At 27.4% G+C, this 24,887-nt stretch overlaps 1 protein-coding gene across 5 annotated transcripts in view; it reads right to left on the bottom strand.

The window, feature by feature from the left end:
* Positions 1 to 24,887, bottom strand: part of LOC111680403 (filamin-A) — a 42,121-nt gene that overhangs the window by 3,959 nt on the left and 13,275 nt on the right. For 3 of the 5 annotated variants that reach the window (XM_046950293.1, XM_046950294.1, XM_046950295.1), the window contains 2 exons: positions 14,717 to 14,791; positions 12,523 to 12,616 (listed from right to left, as the gene is read on the bottom strand). In XM_046950293.1, coding sequence (XP_046806249.1) covers positions 12,523 to 12,616; positions 14,717 to 14,791 — 169 coding nt within the window. Of the gene's footprint in view, positions 1 to 4,408; positions 4,656 to 12,522; positions 12,617 to 14,716; positions 14,792 to 17,330; positions 17,500 to 24,887 lie in introns of those variants that run through there. The other 2 variants (XM_046950296.1, XM_023442041.2) reach the window with 2 other exon arrangements.

The following is a 24,887-nucleotide window of genomic DNA, read 5'->3' as shown; positions in this document are numbered from 1 at the left end:
GTAAATATTTTTTAAATAAAATGATAAAACCACCCAACATTTTATAAATATAATATTAATAATACAACAAAAATAGAAAAGTATAGTTGGACTGGGTCAATCATATGATACATTTTTATCTTTATTACTTTTTAAACATTTCATTTCTGATATTGATTCAAAACAGATTTTCTAAAAATTACTTTATATCGGGACTAAAGTAATATTTTCACCGATCCTCTTTAAATTAAGATCAAACGACTTATGTATATATAAAAGTTATTTAATTATATAAGGACGAGGTCTGATCATTATGAAAAGCGATCGTCGCATTGAATCTTATGTATAAAAGTGAAACAGACTTTCAAAAAATTACTTTATATAGGGGGCTAATGTAAAATATTGACCGATCCTCTTCATATTAAGGCCAATCGCTTTATGTATATATAAAAGTTATTTATGCTAAATGCATTTTGGTGGAAGCAAATATGTAAGGCCGTTAGGGTCCAATGAGGTCTGATCATTATGAAAAACTATCGTAGCATTGAGTCTTATATATAAAAGTAATTTTTGCTGTTTTCTTAAATGGCTTTAAATGGGGGGAGGGGGTCTAAAGTAAAATATCGACCGATCATCTTAAAATAAGGAGGAAGGATTTATATGGAAAATTTAAATATATATAAATTATAAACGTTAGGGTGTAATGAGGCACGATCATTACGATTAATTCTACGGTCGTTTTTATTTGAGTTTTATATTCAAAAAATAGATTCGCTAATTTTTGATACTGATACAAAACTGATTTTCTGAAAGTGGATTTATATCGGGACTAAAGGAAAATATTGACCGATCCCTTTTAAATTAGGGAAACGGGGAAAGATTTATGTATATATAAAAGTTATTTACTTATGCTGAATGTTAAAGCCTGCTTTCTGGGTGGGGGCTAGAAAACAATAAGGCCCGATCATTACTGATAATAACTTTTTTAATTTCCTATATTAAAATTTTTATGGGGGCTGGGGAAAGTCAAATGGGACTCGAACAAAATTGAAAATTTATATTGAAATAAAGTTGGACCGATATTTGATATTATTTATTTAAAATTCTTATGAGTTTTAATGGTCTATTACAATAACGTGCAATTGAGCAATTACTTCCGACAAGGTTTGGAAGTAATGAAAACATAAAGTAATTCATTAAATAGACAATTCCAATTGCTTGTAATGTGTAATTGAAGTTTTGTTAATTACATACAATTAGTACTTTTAACTGAATTTTTTCCATAACAATTACTTGTAATTGATTTTTTTCCATTACAATTACTTGTTATTTAACATGTAATTATAATTGAAAATGTAATCATTACACTCCAAGACTGTTCCCTATGTTAGTGGTGTAGGGTATCAGAAAAAAAAACTAAAAACTTTGTTGGCAAAAGATTAAATATTATGTTCAGTTTTTGTAGTTGTTGTGTTCTTTAGCTTATTTGAAATGTTGCCAAAATCATTTAGCATAAATTCATAAATTCTCAATATTAAACAACAAAGAAGAAAATTCTTATTACAACAGACATAATGACACTTCAACAACAAATCATGACACTTTAGTGACAGTACTATGACATTTACAATGATAGAAATGAGATTGTTTGGGATTTTTTGTAAAAAAAAAGATATGCAACCATAAAGAAATGAATCTTTTGCTATTAATTACAGTCAAAAACATTTTAAATTACTTAAAGAAAAATGGCGTTAAATTAAAATTTTCTACTAACAAAAAAAAAAATTCTTTTTACTTCAAGAAATGTTTATTATAAATGTTGGTTTTTAAAATGTAATCAACATATTTGTTTATGTAGAACATTTATCAAAATTCCCAACATTTTCTTTTGCACTAAAACACACAATATTTTGTATTAAAAACTTTAAAGATATTGCTAATTACAAGCAACATTAAGTTGAAAGTAATAGTTTGTCTTGCCTCCTTTTAGCTTTAATTATGTTAAACAATTTTTCATTTATGTCAAATAAAAAAATCAAAGAGAAGCATTTCAAAACACAAATTTTTTAATGTTCTTATTAACACTATAGAATTTGCTTAATCAAATTTGTATAAATAGTTTTCTAATCTTTGGCTAATTTTTCACCTTAAAAAATTGTATCTTGTTAGGAAAATTTATTTTTTGTTTATTCTCGGGAGCATGAAAATAAGATTATAATAAAAAGAAATTTTGTTGCTTTTTAAACATTTGGCACGCGTCGTTGATTTATATATGTCTACAGATTTTATGTTTATAATTTCGTTTGCTTTGTGTTTTCTTTGAAAACAAAAGATTTGTTTTATTTATGTAGATTTTTTTTATTTTTTGTAAATAAACAAATTTTCCCAAATAATTATTTGGTTGGAAAAACTAAATTTTTAGTTTGATTTTTAATTGATCATAAATTTAGTGGTTTTTGTGGTGGGAAAACGTACTTTATTATTGGTTTTTTTTAGTAACAATGTTGCTGTGTTTAATAAATAAAAAATTAATAATAAATAAACAATTTAATTTGTAATAATTTTTATGCAAATCTTAAAAAACCTAATTAAAACGATCGAGTAAAATCGATCGTTATTATCCTTTATGGGATGATAGTACATTTTAGCTGAATTTCTAATTTCAAGTGTGTTTTCAACATGAAGTTTTATTCGGTCCTGGTTTTAACACATTCTTTAGGATAATCTTGCGATCAAACATTGCTCCTGGCCCCGATCATTAATCAGGTTTTTACATAAAACTTTGAAAAGTAAGTAACAGCAAGATTTTGAATAATTTTACGCTCTTTTAAGGCATCTTATTGACTTTGGACATTTTTGAAATTTAACAAACATTCATTCTTATCTTTTGTCCCTAACGATCAGAGAGCTTTTCAAATATCGAAAAGATCATCATTTTGTAAAAACGAAATCGATCAATATCTACCCTGTTATGTTTTCTCTCTTGCTTTCACTTGTTGATATTTAATCAAAATTCTGACGAACTCATTCCTACTTTTCGGTCCTGGCGATCGGAAAACCATTCAAATATCAGAAAGATCTAAATTTTCTTTATAAAAATAGAACTTGTTATCATAAAATTATAATATCGATCAATTGTTTTTTAACACAATTGGTCGATATCTGATATTGTTTTCGTTCTAGCTTTCATTTGCTGTAATTTAACTATCATTCTCATCAAGGAGTCCTGGCAGTCAGAAAGCTATTCTGAATATCTGAAGAATATTTCAATGATCATATTTTCTCTTAGGATCAACTACATTAATTGGCGCCCATTATAAATGTTTTAAACGGAATTGAATGTTATGTGCCCTGTTATGTTTTCTCTCTTACTTCCACTTGTTGAAATTCAACTAAAATTATGACGAATTTATTCCCATCCTTCGATCATGGCGATCGGCAAACCATTTAAATATCTGAAAGATCATAAGTTTTCTTAGACAAAACCACGCTAAAGCCAGTCTAGAACTTTAGACAATATAAGGATATTGTCTTTTTTTGAATATTTATCTTCCATTCTGTAATGAGATAGGCGGAGCTAAACAGAACAGAACAACTCGTAGATCCAGCTGATCATCAAGAGAGCCATTCATATATCTTATAGATCATACTTTCTCTTAGAAAGATCGTAAACCAATCTTAAGAATTATTACATAACGATAAATGCGTGTTTTAATGGATTAGTTTTTAGTCGTCCAGTGCAAGAAGGAAGTGACCTTCACTGCCCAGTTTTACAGTCCTGGCGATCGTTTAACGATCTTGTGTTTCTTCTCCGAATAATATTTCGTATATGACGATAAAAGCGTGTTTCAATGAATCGGTTTCTAGCCGTCCAGTGCGTGAAGGAACAGACCATAGATAAATTTTTTGCTGATGAATAGTTACATTTCACCCACCTTACGGTCCTGGCGATCGTATAACGATCTTGAGTGTCTTCTCCTAATAATATTTTGAATATTCAGTGTTTTAATGGATCAGTTTTTAGTTGTCCAGTGCAAAAAGTAACTGACTCTAGTTACACATAAGAAACGATAATGAGCAGGAAGGATATTAGTTAGAGCAGAAGTTAAAATCTAAAAATTTGGGCGATTAGCAACCCGAAAAAGAATCAATAGAACTAAAACTGAAAGTCACGAAAAGAGTTATAAAACGTAAATTAACTTTCTAGAAAATAGGAGGAAGTATTAATAATTCGCAAAAGTTTAACAAACAGCTTAGTTTAGTTTAATTAGTAAAGGACTATAAGATTCTAAGGATTTTAAATTTTTATTTAATAAAGTTACTTCCAAACTACTTTCTTATTAACATAAATTTACAAATTCTTAACCAAATTCTAAATACTTCTTTTCCCATGGAATTGAAATCCAAAGAAAAAAAAAACCAAAATTACCTTGATGCGTTATAATATAAAATGCTGATTTAAAATTCAAAGGTAAAAAATCACAATGAGTTAGACCTTCATTCTCCGGTATTAGAGCTTCGTTATAATATATTTGTGTCTTTTCGACGTGATCACGTTCCGAAACAGTTACTTTATAATAGTTGGGACGATAAAAATAGGATATCTCCTCCCAAGTAGCTGCGGGAGCTTCAGGTTTATCCGCATACCAACCAAAATTCATAATGAATTTTTTTTTTGTTTTTATATTTTTTTTTGTTGTTTTTTGTTGTATCAATAAATATTATTAAACATAAACACCAACACACATATAAAAGTTATAGCAAATTTAAAATAAAGACACTTAAAATTTTAGTTTAAAAATTATTTTTTTATTATGAAAATTTTATATAGACAAATTTTTTTAAGAAATAAAAAAATATATAAAAAATAAATATTTTAAAGTAATTAATTTTAAAGAAATATTTATTTTTTATATACTTTTTTTAAAGGATTTGACTTTTTTTTAGAGAAAACTCACACTAAATTTCTATTTGTTTAGATTTGCTTTTATTTTGTGTTTTTTATTTATTTTTATAAAAAAAAAAATTATAGGAAATTTGTTTTTGCACTTAATTGATATTTTTTACGTAATAGTAAACTTTTGCTTAATTTTTTTTGTTTAAAAAAATTGTATTTCTTTGCTTTGAGTACTTTTAACACTTTAAGTAAATTTTGTAATTATTTTATTGGTTAATAGTATAAAGAGAAATATCCTTAAAAATCCTGTTCGTTTTTAAATTTTAGAGGATTTTTAATTGATTTTCTTGTGATGGCTTTTAGTTGTTATTAGATAAAATATTCTAAAATAGACCGTTAATATGTCTAAGCGTTTTAACGTTCCGTTTTCAATTGAGCTTTCGTAATTCCAAATTGAAATTAAGGTCTGTCTATCTATTGATCGATCGACAAAGATTTTCAGTCCTCTTAGTGTGTGAGGAGCAGTATAGCAGTTGTTAGAGTAAATCAATTTTGGTATTTTTTTTCTGCTGCTGCTGCTGCTTCTGCAGCAGACTTACACTCATACAAATGCCTTGAATTCTTTATTCCAAGCAACCATTTTATTACTCATACAATTTCGGACTCTTCTTTGTGCGTTTAGGTGTATTTGTTAAAATTTTGAAAAATCACCATTAAATGTTTGGCCATAAAAATTATAATAATAATGTTGGTGTGCGTGTTTTATAATGCAAAATAAATTAGGAAAAAAAGCTTTAAATTGGAAATTTCTCATTTTTTTCATAAATTATTTCTCTGCATCTGCATTTCTTTTGTCGCCGTTTGTTTTTGCTTAATATTTTTTTATTTTTATTAAATTGTTTTGCTTAAAATTGCTGCAGTCAGCATTGAAATATTGAAAAATCTCTTGAGTTCATCAGCCCAAAATTTGTCCATGTAGTGGTTGTAATACAACATAAATTAATGGTTTTCTCTTTTTTTTCAAAAAAGCATTTTTTTCTTAATTTTCATTTTCTTATATTTAACATATATTTCTGATGTTTTAGTAATTTGAAAATTATTTGTTTTGAATAAAAAAAAAATAAACTTTTTTTGAGCAAACAAAAAAAAAAAAAAAACTTGAATGAAAAGAACAAGGTGCAAATAACATATTGATCGTCAATCGTTTATCGATCATTAGAAGGAAATGTAAAAATTATTAGAGCACAATTGTTTGTGTGTGAGTGTGTGTGTGTGTGTTTGTGTGCAGGTGAACGAATTTATTTTCATTAAAATTTATTATTTTCATTTTAATATTACGAAATTATTTTTAGAACTTTGAAAAATGGTTGTTTTGAATTGTGAAGCAAACTTTTTTCTTCTTCATCACTGAAGATGATTAAAATTGATTGAGATATTATTGTAAAATATGTTTACATTTGATTAAACTATAACAAGTTAAAAAAAATAAGAATATGAATTTGATTTACAGGGAATGTTTGTAACTTGTAGGGTTTTTGATAATTAGTGCTCCAAGTTATTTATGAGTCAATATGGTATTTCATTTTTATAATTCTTTTCATTTCAAAAAGAGTTTTAAATATATTTTCTTATTGACTTAAAATCAGTAGTTATGTGAAGTAATATTAATGTTTGATTAAATTTTCGCCCATATTTACTTTTTATTAATAATTAAATGAGCTGCCTACTTTCAGGAGTTGGGTTGCTGAATCTTTAGAAACTTTAACCAAAACATTTCATGGGTTAGCTAATGGACTAGTCTAACGACTGGTCTATGAACTTGTCTATTGACTAGTTTATTTTTATGTTCAATGAACAGGTCTATTGGCTAGCTCTTCGATAAGTATGTCGACTACTTTGCTCTAGTGGATTAGTTCATAGACTAGTCTATGAATTAGTCGGTGGTATGGTCTGGGGGCATGTTCATAAACAATATGTTTACTAGTCTTGTCTAGCATATAGACTAGTCTACTTGACTATGGATTAGTCTATGGACTAGTTTATTGACATGTATATGGACTTATCTTACAATAAGTCTACTGACTATTCTATGGACTAATCGAGTAACAAGTCTGTGGACTAGTCTAGGTACTAGTCTACTGACAAGTGTATGAAGTAGTCTATGGACTAGTTTATTGACACAATTCCATATAGGACTTATCTGTTGATAAGTCTCTGAGCTATGGATAAGTACAAACTGGTTTCAACTGTTTAATTTTTCTAATTATTTAGACTATAAACTAGTCTACTGACTAGTCTATGGACATGTACTAACTAATTTACTGACTAGTTTTTGAACTAATCTATTGACTAGTCTTAGAATAAGTCAACTGAGGAGTGACAAGTCTGTGGACTAGTCTAGGAACTAGTCTACTGACAAGTCTATGGACTTGTTTATGGAGTAGTCATTGGACTAATCTAAGGACTATTCTATGCTCTAGACTACGGACTAGTCTACTAACTAGTTTATGGGCAATTTTATCGACTAGATTATAGACTGATCTATTATATGAATTGGTCAATTGAAGAGTTTATAAACTAAGGATAATTAAGTGAAGTAGTGCATTGATTAGTCTACTGACTAGTACATGGATTAGTCGACTGAATAGTACGGAGACTAGTCAACTGACTAGCACAGAGACTAGTCAACTGACTAGTACATGGACTAGTCTACTAAGTAGTACATGATTTAGTTTGCCTACTAGTACATGGACTAATGTACTGACTAGTTTATAGACTAATCTACTAATTTAGAAATAAGTTAAAACACCAATCCATAGACTAATCTACTGACTAGTCCATAGACTAGTCCTCTGACTAGTCTATGGATTGGTGTTTTAACTTCTTTCTAAAGTATGTGGGCCAGGTTAGTTTAGTAGAATCTATAGATTGGTCTACAGAATTGTCGGTAGAATGGTTTCAACTCTATGAACTAGTCTATGCAATATATGAGTCCCTGAAATAGACTAGTCTAAGAACTGAGCTATGCAAGGGTCTATGAACTAATCTATGGATAATTATGTGCCTACACTAGTCGATTAATATATTGATAGGTCTATGGAATTCTCTAAAAACTGATCTAGGGACTATAATCATCTGTGGCTTTGTTTAAATAATTAAAGTTTAATCTTAATTTTTTAAGTTTTACACAAATTTCCTTCAAAATATCAAAAATTTCAAGAAAATTTTACAACAACAAATTGAATCTAGTACAAAAAACCTCTATATAATTTAAAAATAATTTTATATTGAAAATATATTTCTCGAAAAAAACCTAAATTAATTTTAGATTTAACACAACTACTACATGCAATTGGCGCAAATCAATCAAAATGTTAAAAATGAATTTAAATCAAAAATGTGAAATACAAGAACAAAGTGAAAAAAATAACAAATAATTTACAAAATGTAAGTATTGAATCAAAAGGAAAAAAAGTGTTCAAATCATAAAATATTTGTCCAAATACATGTGTGTACAAATAATATAGAAAAATATTTGAAAAACTATTTAAAATGTTGCAATGAACGATTATTTATTGAAAAGAAAAAAGTGAATATATATTTTAAAATTGAAAATTATGGTTCTGATGTATATAACAAAATTTTGCATACTTTCGCATGAATTTTGATAGGGATTTTTTTAAAAAATATATGAATAAAATGCATCATTAAATTTAGATCGCTATTTGTAGATGAGTAAATCACTACTATTTGCATTTCTTATTTATACTTTGTCAAATTAAAATTTTATTCATATTTGAGGCAAAATCGCACACACACTCACAAATTTCCAGGGTACTGTATGTAATGAGTGGCCAAAAATAAAATTTTCTTCGCCAGATATTGAAAATCTTTAAAGTTTTTTTTTGCCGTTTGGTTTATATTTTTTGGTGAAAATGTCATGCTAAAATGAAAAATCAATGCAACAAATGTTTTTAGCGAAAAAATCCATCTAGGAACGACACATCATTTAAAGTAAAACATCATCAAAAGAAATTAGGCGCTGAGCGAACGACGACTATTTTCCTTTAAAATATATATGCTGATGTCTACAAAGTTTGTTTTTTTTTTAATTTTTTTCATTTTTTTCTATAAATTTAAATTGTATTTATATTTTTATTATTTTCAATTTAAATAAAATTATTGATTTCTTTGTGAAAATTGCCATGATTAGTTTTGGTTTGTTGGGAATTTTTTTGTTCATGTGTTGTTTGTTTTGTACGAGTCAGTTATTTTCCAATTTATTTTTTTGCCAATTTAGAGAAAAAAAATCGGTTACAGTGGCTTTTTTTCGCCGACATATAATATTTGGTAATTTTGTAACGCATTTGTTGGAAAAGAAAAATTTGAAGAGTGTGTGAGAATTTTATTCTATTTGTGTTGGTCAGTGTGTTTTTTTTTTTTTTTTTTGCAAAAATATCATAAATCATAAATTTAATTAACATGTTTGTTTTTGTTGCTGTTTAACCAAATAGACATTTTTTGAAATTTGGTTAAAAGTATATATTTTTTTAAATGCTCTAGAACAAATTAGATTCATATTGCTTTTAAACACCATTTTCCAGATATATTCCACAAACTTTTGCTCTATTAAAACAACTTTCACAGGATTATAAAATGTTACAGTTTAGTCTATATTTCGACTCCTAAAGTTAGGCTACACTTTTGTGTTAAACTTAACGAGCGTACATCTAATTGACTCCTGGAATATTCCTGAATAATTTTCATATACAATGTATTTTAAAAGAAATTACCACTTATGCCATTTGTCTTTATGTCCTTAATCATACGAAATTAACCTTTTATATTCAATTAGAATTGGTGTTTGATTCTTAAGTCTACAGCTTGGTTTAAAGAACTGTAACGGAAACATAGACGTTATAAGAAATTCTGATCCTGAAGTGTTACAGTTTAGTTTATATTTTGACGCCTAAAGTTAGGCTATAGCTTTGTGTTCATCTCAACGAAAATACAAAAACTCCTGGAATATTTCTGAAAATTTTACATATACAAAATGTAATTTGGAAATGGTATTTGATTCTAAAGTCTACATGTAAGTTTAAAGAACTTTAACAAAATTAAAAACGTCACAACAAATCCTACTTCCTAAATTTTTACAGTTTAGTCTATATTCCGAAGCCTAAAGTTAGGCCACACTTTTGTGTTCAACTTAACAAACAAAAGAATTGAAAAGTATACTCCTGGAATATTCATGAAAACTTTTCATATACATTTTTCATATACATTTTAATAAAATACATTACTTTTAATGGGATTTTTTCCTTTTAAATTCCATTGGAAATGGTGTTTAATTTGTATGTCTACCGCTTAGTGACATGTTCTTTTGAGTTATGAAAATGAGATCAATACAATTTGTATGCATTTTTTGTTTTTTTTTTTCGATTTGTTGATTATTTTCACTTAAATCGCCTATCAATATGAAATTTGTTTTTTTTTTATTAAAATATCACAACAGCTGCAATTTAACTAAATTTAAAACTGTTTCAATAAAACAAGAACATCAATTTGATTTTAAGAAAATCACATAAATACTAAGGAAAATTTTAATGTGAATTGATCACCACCTGACTTTGTAAATCTTAAGAAATTCAAAATAAAATGGCTGAAAAGTGAATTAACTTGGTTAAGTATTTCTGGGGAACTAAAGATTTTTTAATGTCCTTTCAGGTTGAGGAGAATTTCGAAAAAAAAAAACTATAAAATTATTTAGTTCAGAATTAACTGCCAATGATCCTGAAAGGCTAAAAAAGACTGTTATAGGGTTTTTCTTAAAAGGAAAACAAGTATTGAAGGGCATGGTCTACCTTTAGTTTAAATGTTTCTTTAATTCTGATGTATTAAAACAATTTATTGATGGGAGTTACGTTCTTATATGGGCCGATCCTCATTAAACTTTGTGGATAATTTTATTTTTATTGAAATGCTGAATTTCATTATGATACTAGTGATAAGTTCAATTTAGATGTCTAAGGCATTTTCTTAAGAAAGTTTTATATGGAGGCTAAGGTCAAATGAGAGCCCTACACCACATGGGTATATTGGGTTTGTTCTGATGTTTGTAACATACAGAAATATATGTCCTATACCCACCATAAAGTATACCAATCGGCTTAAATCTGAGTCGATTTAGCTATGTCCGTCCAGATAGCAATTTTCAAAATAATTGGATGAAATTTGGCATACACGCTTTTTTGACCCAAGGACGAAGCCTATTGAAAATGGTTAAAATCGGTCCATTATATCACCAAGCTCCCATACAATAGAAAAGAAAAGGGCTACTGAGCTCACAATTATGATCTGCTCTTGATACTTCCAACGACGTTCAGTATCTAATAGTCATAGTAGTAATGACCTTGTAAATTTCATAAAGACCTGTCCTCATTTGACCCTAGCTCCCACACATAGACCCCTTTAGAAAATTTTAGTTAGACAATGCAAAAAAGGGGCCTTTATTTGGGCCCCTGTGCATATTATGATAATAAACAGGAAGAATAGGCTTGACCGAACGAGATCTGCTCTTGATACTTCCAACGACGTTCAGTAGCAGAAAATATGTGGAATAACCTAGACACATGTAAAGGAGCCAATATATTGTGATCCTCCTTTAATGAGAAACGCACAAGACTCTTTATAAAACGAGGTAGATGAGATACACCGAGATTGATAATAGTAATAACAGTCGGCTTGGGCTCCCCTTCAACAATCAATGTCGTAGTTGTAAAGACAGGGAGAAGGAAGAAGGAAAAGATATTGAAGTCTCGATTCCGATTTCATTTCGAAAAAAATTGTCGTTTAAGTATTTTAAGAAGAAATATCTATAAAAAAAAATTATTACACATTCGATCGTAATGGAATTCTATGACAGACCCTATATATTTAATTATATATAATTTGTTTTTTAAATTAATTTCGAGCAAAAAAAGCTGATATTTATTTTGATAAACGAAATAATTTTATCGTAAGTTATTTATCCATTGCCCGATATTTTATATATATTTAAAAATATAAAACCAAAAATAACGTTTTTGAAAATATTTTTAACAAATCCAATGAACTTAAAACATATTTAAAATTAAAAATAATTAACTTTTTGTGTTCGAAGCAAAATAAAAATTCGACAAACAAATTTTTTTTGTTAATTTTTTCCCGTAAAAAAATTAAGAAAAATTAATATAGCCATCTGTCATCTGACGAGATCTATTTAAAAAAACATTCTGCTCGTGTTTGTGACAACGCCTCATCATCTGATATTATACGCCTCACGGCAAAAGTGACCGACGACGATTCACTGACTGACAGATGGATGGATGGATGGCTATATCTTGATAATGAGTAAGATAATTATAGAACACTGTGCAACAAGTCAACAAGTCATTGTCGTTTTACAACAATACTATAATTACAAATATATATAAACATATAAACATATGTATGTGTGTATGATTTTGAAATATTTTATGACATAAATTATTTGCTTCATAAACATTGATTTTAATTGTTATTATTCCTTTTTTTTCTCGCTGTATTTAATGCGTATTTAACTGCATATTTGTAAATTATTATTTTTAAATTATAAAGCGACTTACCAACAACGATTCCTCCAGTGGTGGGTACAGGGAATTTTTCAAAAGCTACAGTACGATAAGTGGTATCTTTGCCGTTGACTAAATGTCCAGAAGTCTAAAAAAAACATTTAAAAGAAAAATATTGTTAATTATTTTTTTTAATATTTAGTTAATATTAAATAAGCTTAATTTTACAGACAAATGTAACGAGGGTGGTGTGATAAGTTAATGCTATTGAAGTTTATTTTAGTTTAAAACACATTATTTGTAGATTATATACATAATTGTTGTTGATTTATGAATAACAGTGTTTTTTGTTGTTATCTTTTTTTCAATCGGATCATGCTATAGTTTTTGTTTGTATATTTTTGTATATGAAACGATATAAAGACATTCACTTAAACACATTTTCATGATATTTCAAGACAATTTTACCGGAATACCTTTATATTTATATCATGTAGCTTAATATTCAGTTGATTCATTCATCCGTTTCCATAAAATTCCGAATATAGGTTGGGGGAAAAATCATGATTCTGAATTGTGTGAAATATTTGCCATAATCTTTTCTTTTATACAAGAGTCCATTCATTACAGTTAGTTCCAACTATAGGTTTTAACTATCTAATTATCTTGTTTTATTACCGTGATGTTGTTTACCTTGTTTCTATAACTGGACACATCAGTTATAGAAACAAGTAAATTATTTGATGGTAATGAAGATCACAATCAGTCAATATCGATCGAATATGATCACCTGATTTTTTCCATTTATTTTTGTGATCAATTGTTGTCGGTTCAAGTAACTTGTAAATTATTCGATAGATTTAATTGTTTCTTTTTTTCTTATTTTACCAAAATTCGAATACTCACACTGTATAAAGAATACTTTGAAACGATCGCAAAACAGATCGTATTAACCCAAAACAAACAAAATTATCAACTAATTAAGATGTTTTATAATTTATATAGAGTTTTTAGAGATATCGAATGAGGAATCTATAAGTGATCATAAACTGAACTAGACTAGGGAACACAACAAGTGAAAGTTAAAGGTAGTTATTTAGCTAGTTATTTATTAGTTATATTTAGTAGTTATTTAGCTAGTTCCTTACAAGTACGAACTTCTTAAATCTCTAAGATATATCCCTCCCATTCTCTAATATTAGAGAAAAAATTGCAGTTTATATGAAACTCTAATTTTCATTTAAAGAGAGTGAGAGAAAGACAGAGAGATCATTTTTAAGCGGAGAAAAACTGACACAAAACTAGTTCATGGACAGCATCTTTAGAAAAAGTTATCCGTTATAGTTTTAAGAGTCTTTATACATTACAACTATATACCGATATTGTTCCCTATTATGAAGGTTAGTGAATTGATGTTGTTGTAAATGATATTTGTATGAATATTTGAGCAATATTCGGTCTTTACTCAGGCTTTAAAACTATTCGGAAACGATCTCTTCCAAATTGAAAATATTAATTTTTTAGTTCCTATAAATCCTGTACTCGTAAAGCGATTTCAGTAATTTACGTATTGCGGCCTTATATGGCAGGTAGGGTCAATTGTGGACTGATCCTTATTTTGAAAAAAAAGATTTTAATTCGATCGTTATACTGGCATCATTAAAACAGTGATGACTGTTATCCAAGAGGTCATTTGTATGGGGGCTACATGTAAAAACATGGACCGACATTGCCTATTTTCTACACCAAGCAAACCTTATCCTATCGTACATTCAATACACAGACTGACAGACGGATATAACTAGATCATTTTAAAATTTAGTAAAGGCCCATAATATGTATACACTTTTAGGGGCTTTAAACAATATTTCAATGTTCTACAAATTGAATGACAGCATCATTATACTCCCCAAAACTTTTTTAAAATTAAACTTAACACCAACAAAAAAAAAAAAAAAAAACAATTTATTAATTTTGTTTACAATAAAATATTTACTTTAAACAAATTTCTATTGTTACTAAATTTTTTATTACAATATAAAGTCAACGGTTTTTAAGAAAACTTTATAATAAATTCCTTGTAAAACAACAATTTTTATTAACGACTAAACTACACATGTATTTAAGTACTTTTCACACTACCCACGCGTTAACTATAATAACATTTTGTTTTTACTAACAGTAATTAACTACTTAAAATAATTTTAGGAACTTTAAAAATTTAAAAATTTTGCAAAACAATCTGTACCTGTGTGGTTGTTGTTTTAATAACTTTTGTATGCTCTTCAATGTATTCGGCAAATTCTCCAGTACTTTCGACAGCCTTGAAAAAATAAATAAAAAAATTATTAATAACACATGAATTTTCAATAAAATATTAATAATAATAAAAATTCAACGTTTTATATTTTTGCACTTTCACTTAAACCACTTGTGCGTGATTATTAAAGGATTTTTTCTTTTGCCACTTGAAAATAAAAATCTGTTTTATATTAGTTTCCAGCGTTGATGGATTTTTCCAAAAAAATTTTTTGTTAAATACATACATATGTATGTGTATGTGTTTAAAAGAATTATCAAGTCAAAAATATATGTATATATAGAGCAATGTGTGAAAAAATAATTTACTTGAAGTGAAAAAATTTTCTTTTTGCAAAAGAACTTTATGAGCTCAAATTTTTATATTTTGTTCGTGATTTTTTTTTAACAATTTGGTTTTTCCCCAAAAAGTTCTGCAATTGTTTTAAGTAGATTTTTTTATATTTTTTAATCAATTGTAAATATTTTGTATAATTTTAATTATCCATAATATTATTTATTGAAAGATTTGGGTTGTTGCCGTAGTAGCAGTAATAAAAACTTGTGTTAAACAAATTTCTTTACACTTTTTTATATCCGGCTATAATTTTCATTTATTTAGCACTATTAAATTTGGCTAGGCTGATTTTGATACACCCTATATAAAAGTATTTTCTTAATAAACAACTATTTCGATTATACTCTCTTAACTTTCTTTAAAAAAATCCAATATTTCAATTATATTTTCAAATATATTTGGAATATATTATAAACTAGTGGTTTCAATTGTATTCTCGCCCCTTCAAACCAGAGATCTATATAATCTTGCACCAAGGAACCGATAGCTAGCAGGGCAAATGGACTTTGCATTACACGGTTTTTTGGGGTTTACTTGGTGATTGTGATTCAAACCTAAACTGGCGGGAATATATTGTTTGATAACAGTTAACTACACAATGAAATCTATATGTAGGCATATGTTCTGTGCTGTTGCCACTAAATACAACATAATGAATTAGTGGTATATCGATCTAGTCCAACACGTATATTCTAAATGCGTCGGTGCAGGGTCTTGGCTCTGCTCTGATTTACAACAGTGTGTTTTTGTGAATTAGAACATGATTTTGGTTTATCTGATTGGTTCGTATTTCGATCACTGATTACGTGTCTAGATGCTGTAACCGAATCAACAGAGACTATTAGCTTGTGTACTTGAGCAAAGTGTTTGTAATTGGACCGTAGGAACCATCTATTTATCTATCTATCTATCTATCTATCTATCTATCTATCTATCTATCTATCTATCTATCTATCTATCTATCTATCTATCTATCTACCTGTTTATTTATCTATCTATATATTTTTTTATCTATCTATTTATCTATTTATATATCTATCTATCTATCTATCTATCTATCTATCTATCTATCTATCTATCTATATATCTATCTATATATCTATCTATCTATCTATCTATCTATCTATCTATCTATCTATCTATCTATCTATCTATCTATCTATCTATCTATCTATCTATCTATCTATCTATCTATCTACTATCTATCTACTATCTATCTACTATCTATCTACTATCTATCTATCTATCTATCTTTTTTATTTGCCTTTCGTTTCTAAGTCCATTTAAAAAGTAATTATCACCTAGTGACAGGCAGCCTCTACGAGTTAGAAGTTTTATGTCTACATTTTTATATTTCTTTAATGTCTTATTTCATTTAAGAAAATTTCTAATGTTATGTGAGTGCTATTAATTGAGGAGGTCTTTAGTTGTTGTTGGAAAATTGTTCAAATACGTACTTCATTTAAAATTATTGGGAATGACGCTAAATGCTATGAAAAGTGTTAAAAAACTCTTACGATATTGATACTAGCTATAAACGCATATTTTTTAAAATCATCTGAAGTAAGCTTTAACATTTCGTACGAATTCAAATTTTGTATAAATTTTAAAAACATTCATTCGATATTCATTTAAAAAAATTAAATTTCTCCGAAAAATGCAAGCAAAGAATATAACATAGAAGCAATTCCTTATTCATAGCTTCAAAATAATATCAACGGAAGTAGTTTTAACGTTATTGTTAAGAAAGATCAGATCTATTTTTATTAGTAGTGCTATATCTATTCTAGACCTAAATATTTTAAAAATTTTACTTTTAAACATTAACATTATTTTGCCTTAAACAACATTACATAACAACATCATTATTTCATTATTATAATAAATTTTATAAATATTTTAATTAAATTTATAATATAATGAACAGTTTTAAAGTTAAATATAAAAAAATTGCAAAAAACCAAAAAAATCTATTTTTATAAAAAAATATTTTCATATTTACTGTTAAGACGTTGTAACAGAAGATAAATTAAGGAAATATTTAAGTAGAGAAAGAGAAAATATTTCCAATAAATTCGTTTTTTTTTTTCTTAAGAAAAATCACTAAAACACACTCACTGTTTTTGCTTTGTTTTGGATTAAATAAAAAAAGACAATTATTTTACACCTTTTTAAAACACAAAAAGTAAAAGAAAAAAGAAATTACCAATTACAAATGTTCCAGTTTTCTTTTCAACACTTTTCTATATATTTTTTTAAAATTTATTTAATTTTTTTTTTGGTAACGGAAAATTTTGAATTTGAAAAACAAACACGTCAAACGACAGCAGCAAACAAAAACTACTACTGTTTGTTTTTACTAACGACAAGTCTTTAACAGGACAAGTTTTGACTGAATGTCGACAAAATTTACTTGAGTTTTGAGTGGCCACAAAAACCAAACACTTCCACATATGCAATTTTCAACCATACACAGCAAAACAACACATATAAACACAAATTTACTCAAGTCTTAAAGTCAAAACTATATTCTCGAAAATACTCAACTAATGCAAAGAGTTTTTCTAATAGAGGGAAAAAATTGTATGTGTGTGTCATTCTTTTTTTCATTTCTAACATATTAATAATATCCAAACAACAACAATTTATTCGAAAAAAAAAAGCTATAAAACAGACATAAAAATTTTATATTTAAAAAAATTCTATTGCACTCTAAACCAAATGAGCTAATTTTCAAAATTTCTCTAAATTTGTACTCATGTTGAAAATTAAAGAAAAAAACAAAATTTTGAGTCAAATTTGTTTTTTTTTCTAATTTTTACCAAATGTCACTTGTTTAGAGAAAATTTTTGAAAAAAAATTAATGCAAATGTTAAAAATTCATCATTTTGAAAACAAAAATTAAAAAAAAAAAAAAAAAACAGACTCCCACTAAACTCTAGAACAATAATAATATAAAAAAAAACATACAAACAAACAAAAACGCTTTCATTTTTTAATCAATATTATTAAAAATTTTCTATTATTTTTTTGTTTTTAGCAACAAAATATCAAAAGAATCAAGTGGGTGGGTGTATCCTTAACATACAGAACAAAACAAACAAAAATTTTTGAAAATAATAAAAAAACATTTTAATATGAAACGTGCCACTCAAAATATTTGGTCAAATTTCAAATTTATTTTAATGCATTAACCCATGATTATTCAAAATGTCTATTATTTATAATAAATATTATCATATGATGGCTATTTTTAATAAAAACATTTTTATTTAGAAATTGTTGTTTTGCAAAGCCACAACCTTTTATATTTAAAAAAAAATATCTGTTTTGTTTTGAAAACTATCATCAGAACAATGTCATATTAAGGTCTATGTTATTTTCCCCAATAAATAATACAATTTATCCCGAAGGATCGAACGGCGATAAAAAGTTCAGTACAAGCCGATAGTTTTTCGCGTTTAGTAATTAAGGGAAGGTGAGGGGGTGCCCTCTCCTTATTGAGAAGTAAGTTATCCTCGCCGGTACTTTTAAAACCAATGGGTCAGCTTATTAGAAGACTCACATCTGCCCATTTGTACTTCTTATATGTCGGTGCCAATTTTTGAAAACAGTACTGGTCCATATACATTTACATTTGATCAAGTACTCAAGCTATCAAATTTCTTGCTATTGCAGCTCTGTTGCAAAAACATCACTTCCCTTTACAACCACACATATGAGATAGCTTTTATTGATTCGGCAACAGTATTTAGAGATCTAATCTGAAGACCGACATACGAAATTATCTCAAAAATCTACGACTTTTCTTTTTCATATCAACAGATTAAAACCTGAACATAAACGGGTAAAGAAGGAAAATTCAAAGGAAAATCCATCACCATTCAGCCCAACACCATTTTCAAACATCCGACGCACTCTTGATGTATTCGGATGAGGGAGGCCCGCGTACCACTACTTTTATCCTGTATTACATACACTTGACACCAACTTACTTCCAACGCTTACTTACAATGTCACTACTGCTTGGCATTCTGTTGTCTTCTTCGGCAACAGCACAAAACTTAACACAAATAATAGTCTAGCAAAAAAAATCTAAAGAAGCGAAAAAGAAGTAGAATTTACTTTAAACAAAATTAGATTCTTTTCTCTTCTTTGGAAGTCAATAAACATCACTTCCATAGAGGGTAAACAAATTCATGCTACTTTTGAAGTGGTGATAAATGTAGTTTTTTTGGAAGTAGTTCATTTTATTTTTGTTGGGCATCGCATGCACAACAAAGTTACTTCTGTCAAAGGCTCCCTGGTCGATCCCCCGAAAAAAATTATTGGAATTTACGATTCAATTAAATAGTTCAAAAACTACTTCCCTCTAAACATTATTAGAGTACATGATACCTTAAGTAGTCCATGTTTATTTTTTCACATATTTTCGTCCATATCCTAAACTACTTGGGACTATGTTGCGGATTGAGAACCACGTACCTCACCTATGACATCACAATGTTAAAAGGAATACGTTTTATGTATATATCTGGATTAGTTTTGGACCGGTCGTAGTCCTTTAAGGAGTACTACTTACACACGTGTGCGAAGTATTTTCAATTTTTGCAATATTGAGGTATGTGCGTCTGTCTCTCCGTTTCTACGCCAGTTTTGTGAAAACCCAAAATCTTTAAAGATTAGGTTAGAATTTATTTCAACATATATCATCGTATGGTAAATATTGTCTTTGAACTTAGTTTATAAAAATAAAACAAAGCAAGAACAACAAGTTCATATAAAGCTGTGTTTTGTCAATTCCAAAATAAGTAATGGAAAATTGTGTGTTTGAAGTTAAATTTATTTTCTTCATTTATAATTTTTAAAAGATCAGCCTGAAAACCTTCTAAAATAAGTGAATGTGCACAGCGTCAGGACAAAAATATATCTTGTCCATGTGCACAGCAAATGGACAAGATATATTTTTTATTATGTTTTGGGCAATATTTTATAGAAATATTAAGGAAAAAATTTTAAAAAGTTTATTTGATATACACTGAGAATTATGTATATGTATTGGAAATGATCTTGTGTAGAATCCACAAAGATAGAATTAGTATATTATTGCTATTAGTTCCATGATTACAATCTGTTGTTAATATTGAGCTTACCACGTTGGTTAACACTTAGACAACGGATTTGTATAAAATTTAGAATTCGACAACGAGTGTTGCGTTTGTACGTACGTACTTTCACAACGTTTGTTATTGAAAAATTATAAATACTTTGGTGTCAATTTGCTACCAGACGAGTATGTTTCTTTTCCCTTTGTGTAGTTTTTTAAAAGAAGTTGCTGATCATATTTATTATTAATTTTGAAATTAAATTAATTCTGACTTGGAAGCTCATGAAATATAGTTTCCAGGCACTTGCTTCAAGTGTAGTTATGGTAATGATCACACTGGGAACCAGATGTACTACATATTTAAGAAAATTAGTAGTGTTTGATTACGAGTGCAAAATCAGACGAATTTGTTTCTATTTGGAAGTGAGATATGTGATAACTGAGATAAGTCTAATTAAATATAACAGAAACAGATTATAAAATATTTTCATCTATACTTTAAAATCACTGATAATTAGTTGACTAAACTACACTGCATTAGTTTGTGGTTTACCACAACTTATGTTCTCTATTCTAAACTTATTAAATCTCAAATAGCGTCAATAATCCATGATTAATATTTTATGCTCCTTAACGCAAGGATATATGAGGGGTGTTGAAACTAACGCATCTTTTCCATTTCATACATAAACTTAAAAAGCTATCTCTAAATTTCAAATCTAATTTGTTTGCAAATTTCTATATTTTTCATATAAAAAAAAAGAAGATTGCTGTTTTTGTTGCTGCACCTCTTATATGCATTGAATTGTGGATTAATTCTATCTTTGTGACAGGTTACAAACATCACGCCCCTTTTAAAAAGGGCGTGGTTGTTAAATTAAGAATTCCATATATAATATATTTTTTATCAAAAACACTACATATAAAATATTATTTCATTTAATTCAGAAGATAAAAATAGTTAATTATTTATCCATTTAGTATAAATCGTTGGGGTTAAAAAAATTTAAATTTAAAAGAAATTTAAAAAACAAATTTGTCAAAATTATTGATAAAAGTTATTGCTTTTTTTTTATAAAATAGTTAATAAATCTGAACACATTTTTAACGGTTATTAAAAAATTTTAAAAATTTTAATAAATTTAAACGTACTTTAATATAAAACGATTTTAAAGTTTTTTTAATTAATTTTTTTATCACTATTAGGAAATCTTCTTTGAATGAAAGCTTCTAAAGTACTAAAAGATATTAATTGTTAAATTGTTTCAAAAAGTAATGGTATTTAAAAAAACAAATAGCGCTAGTAATAGATCCCCAAAGTGGGACAAATACATCAGCAGGAGATTTATTAATAATCTCTAAATTTTAAAAAATTTTTTAAAAATACTTGACAGTCGAAGTCTAATGATTATAAATATTTTTGTTTATATTTTTTTACGAGTGTTTTTAATAGATACATATTTAAAAAGAAAATTTTGAAAAAGTATACATATAGTTAGACTGAAAATATATGTATGTATAAGAAAGTCTGGAACATACACACACTTTCTTGTATATATGTGTGTATGTATATTTTTGTTTATTTACAAAATTTTGTATATTGATCACTTAAAAAATAACCTTCATCAAGGGTAGGAGGAGGTGGTGGTCTTATATTAACCATTTTGTTGTTGTTGTTGCTGCTTAATATTAAAATTTTCCATAGTTTCTATTACAAATTTAATTACTAATCTAATTTTTTTTTTTTTGAAAAATATTTTCTTTTTTTAAATTTTGTCTTTAATGGGTTAATGACAAAAATTAAACCAAAAAAGTCACTAAACAAGTGTTTGTCATATTAATTGTCACCAATATCTATGTAATCCTAATTCCTTAGTTTATTTTATTTTAAATTAATAAACAAAATTATGTTTTTTTAACAAAATAATTTATAGACAAATGGAAAATTTTAAATATTTAAATATTTGCATAAATAAAATAAAAATCTATTTATGTTATTTTGATTGAACATATTTTTTGTCAAAGAATCTCTCCGAGTATCTCTGTGTGTGTGACATTTCTATTAAAATTTTGTACAATTTTCTATTTATTTCCTGTTGCACATTTAGTTCTCACCTAGTTTTTTTTACAATTTATTTATTTTTTATGTACTTGTACGACAACAACTAGTACATATTATATTTTTTTATTAATTTTACATATTTCGCATTTTTTTGTTGTTTTTTTCTTGTTTTTGCAATGAAATCTAAATCTTAAATATTTGAAAAGAAGATAATTAAAATTTTTAATTTAATTGTTTATGATTGTTAACATATGCGCTTTTTTTATTATTATATTTTGAATTTTTATATACATACATAAATTTGTTTTCGTATATAGAAGGAAATGTGTTTATTGGGGAACAAAATATGCCTCCTCCCTCTCCATTAAAATAAGAGTTTGCAAAAAGATTTTTTTTTATATATTTGAATATAAAAATTTAAGAAAAGTGGTCTCAAAGGAAATGGTTTTAAATAAAAAATTGCATTTTTATAAGAAATATAACAAAATTAGAATTGACAGATTAGTACATATACTAGCAAAGATATACACAGTTAGTTAATAGCCAATAAACAAAACAATAGAATTATCAAAATACTTGTCGGTAGATTAGAGTGCAGACTGGTCGTTAGACTTGCCCTTAGAATAGTCTAAGCAATACCCAATACACTAGTCCATACAGTAGTCAAGAATCAACTCCCTTGACTTATCAGTAGACTAGACTGTAGTCAAAAGACTTGACCGTAGATATAGACTAATCTATAGAGACGTATGTAGACTATACTATAAATTAGTCATAAGACTTGTCCTTAGGCTAATCAACAGAATTGTCCTTAGACTAGTCAGTAGACTTGTCCTCAGACTAATTTATGCAGTAGTCAATAGGTTAGACTGTAGACTGGTCCATAGACTAGAAAGTATACTATAGTCTACTGATATATTAGTTTATCGACTGGTGCTAATCTCTAGACTAGCTCATAGAATAGACTGTAGTCTATGGAAAGACTAGTCTATATATACTAGTCCATAGACTAAATACTAGACTAATTGATTGACAAGTCTATATACTAGTTCAGAAACTAAATTCTAGAATAGACTCTAGACTAATCTGTAGATTAGGCAATATACAAGATCTTACACTTTTGATAGAATTGTCTGTAGACTAAACTGAATCCAGCTCGAGCATTTGATGAGAATGGGGGGTAAATTTTACATATTTTCTTCATGAAAATTTTTCCTTTTTACACCCTTTTCTCCATGGATTCGCACCTTTCCAATATCATAGACTATAGACTAGTTCACAATCTATAGACTGGTCCATAGACTCCAATATATACTAGTCCATAGAGTAGTCAAAAGACTTGTCCTTAGATTAGACATGTCTATTGACAGAATATAGACTGGTCCATAGACTATATACCAAACCACAGACTATACTAGATTAGTCTATAGACCTGATTAGCCAAGTCCATACAATAGTCAATGGACGACTGAAGAGTAGTTCTAAGACTACAGTAAGTCGACTATTGACTAGCCCATACACTAGTTAATAGACTAGACTGGTCCATAGATTAGTTTATAACTTATTCTACTTGTCTTTAGACTAGTTTATGCAGTAGTCACAAGACAAGTCTATAGACTAGACTCTAGACTGGTCCATAGGCTAGGCTGGCAATGTGTAAGTCAAAGACACTTGCCAATAGACAGTCTAGACAATAGTTCATTAATTACTTGACTTTAAACAAGTCTATGAAGTAGTCAATAGACTAGTCCATTGTCCTTATTACAGACTAGTCCATAGACTAGTCTATATATTATTCAATTCTTGAAGACATCACCAATTATACGATTTCTCTTAATCTGAAACCTGTTCTTTTTACCAGCATTTTATTTTCAATATAAAATACAAAAAAATTATAAATTTAGCCACGTTAAAGTGTCTTATCCCAAAACTACACATGTTTTATATATTTATATAAATAAACACTTAATCGTAAATATTAAATGTGTGAACAAGGAAATATTTTCGCATTATTCGTTGCATTTGAACAAAAACAAAAAAAAAAAAAAAAACAAGATGTTTTAAATATAAAACTTAATGGATATCGTGGGATTAAATAGATATAAAGAAATGATTTAAAAATATGTTTAATGTTTAAAATTTTAATAAAATAAAAAATCAAATAATTTTTGATTTTTTAGAAATAACTCTTAAGAGAGGCAATGAGTTTAAAAAAAATGCTATAAATTAGAAAAATTTCAAGAAAATAACTTAAATTTACTAATGGATTTTTTTGGCAATTTAAATGCGTTAGATTAATTTCAAATTCTAAAACAGCCTAAACGTATGCCTACTTTAAGTGGCAAAGTTTCAAATGAATTAAAAAAGGAATAGGAACATAAATTCTAGGAATATTCTCGAAAAATTAAATACAATAGACTAAAATATATCTTATAGTCGCAATAAATTATAATTTATGTTTTTATAATTATTTCGCAAATGATTATTAAAACACCAACAGACAATTTAAACATAAAGACTGTGACTAAAATTTTTGGCAAAACAAACGGAAATAATAATAGATAATACAAAAAGTTTGACAAAAAAAAAAAAAA

This window comes from Lucilia cuprina, chromosome 4, assembly GCF_022045245.1.
Source record: "Lucilia cuprina isolate Lc7/37 chromosome 4, ASM2204524v1, whole genome shotgun sequence".
NCBI lineage: Eukaryota > Metazoa > Arthropoda > Insecta > Diptera > Calliphoridae > Lucilia > Lucilia cuprina.
The sequence above is the reverse complement of the archived record's forward strand: the minus strand, read 5'-3'. Positions and strand labels throughout refer to the sequence as shown.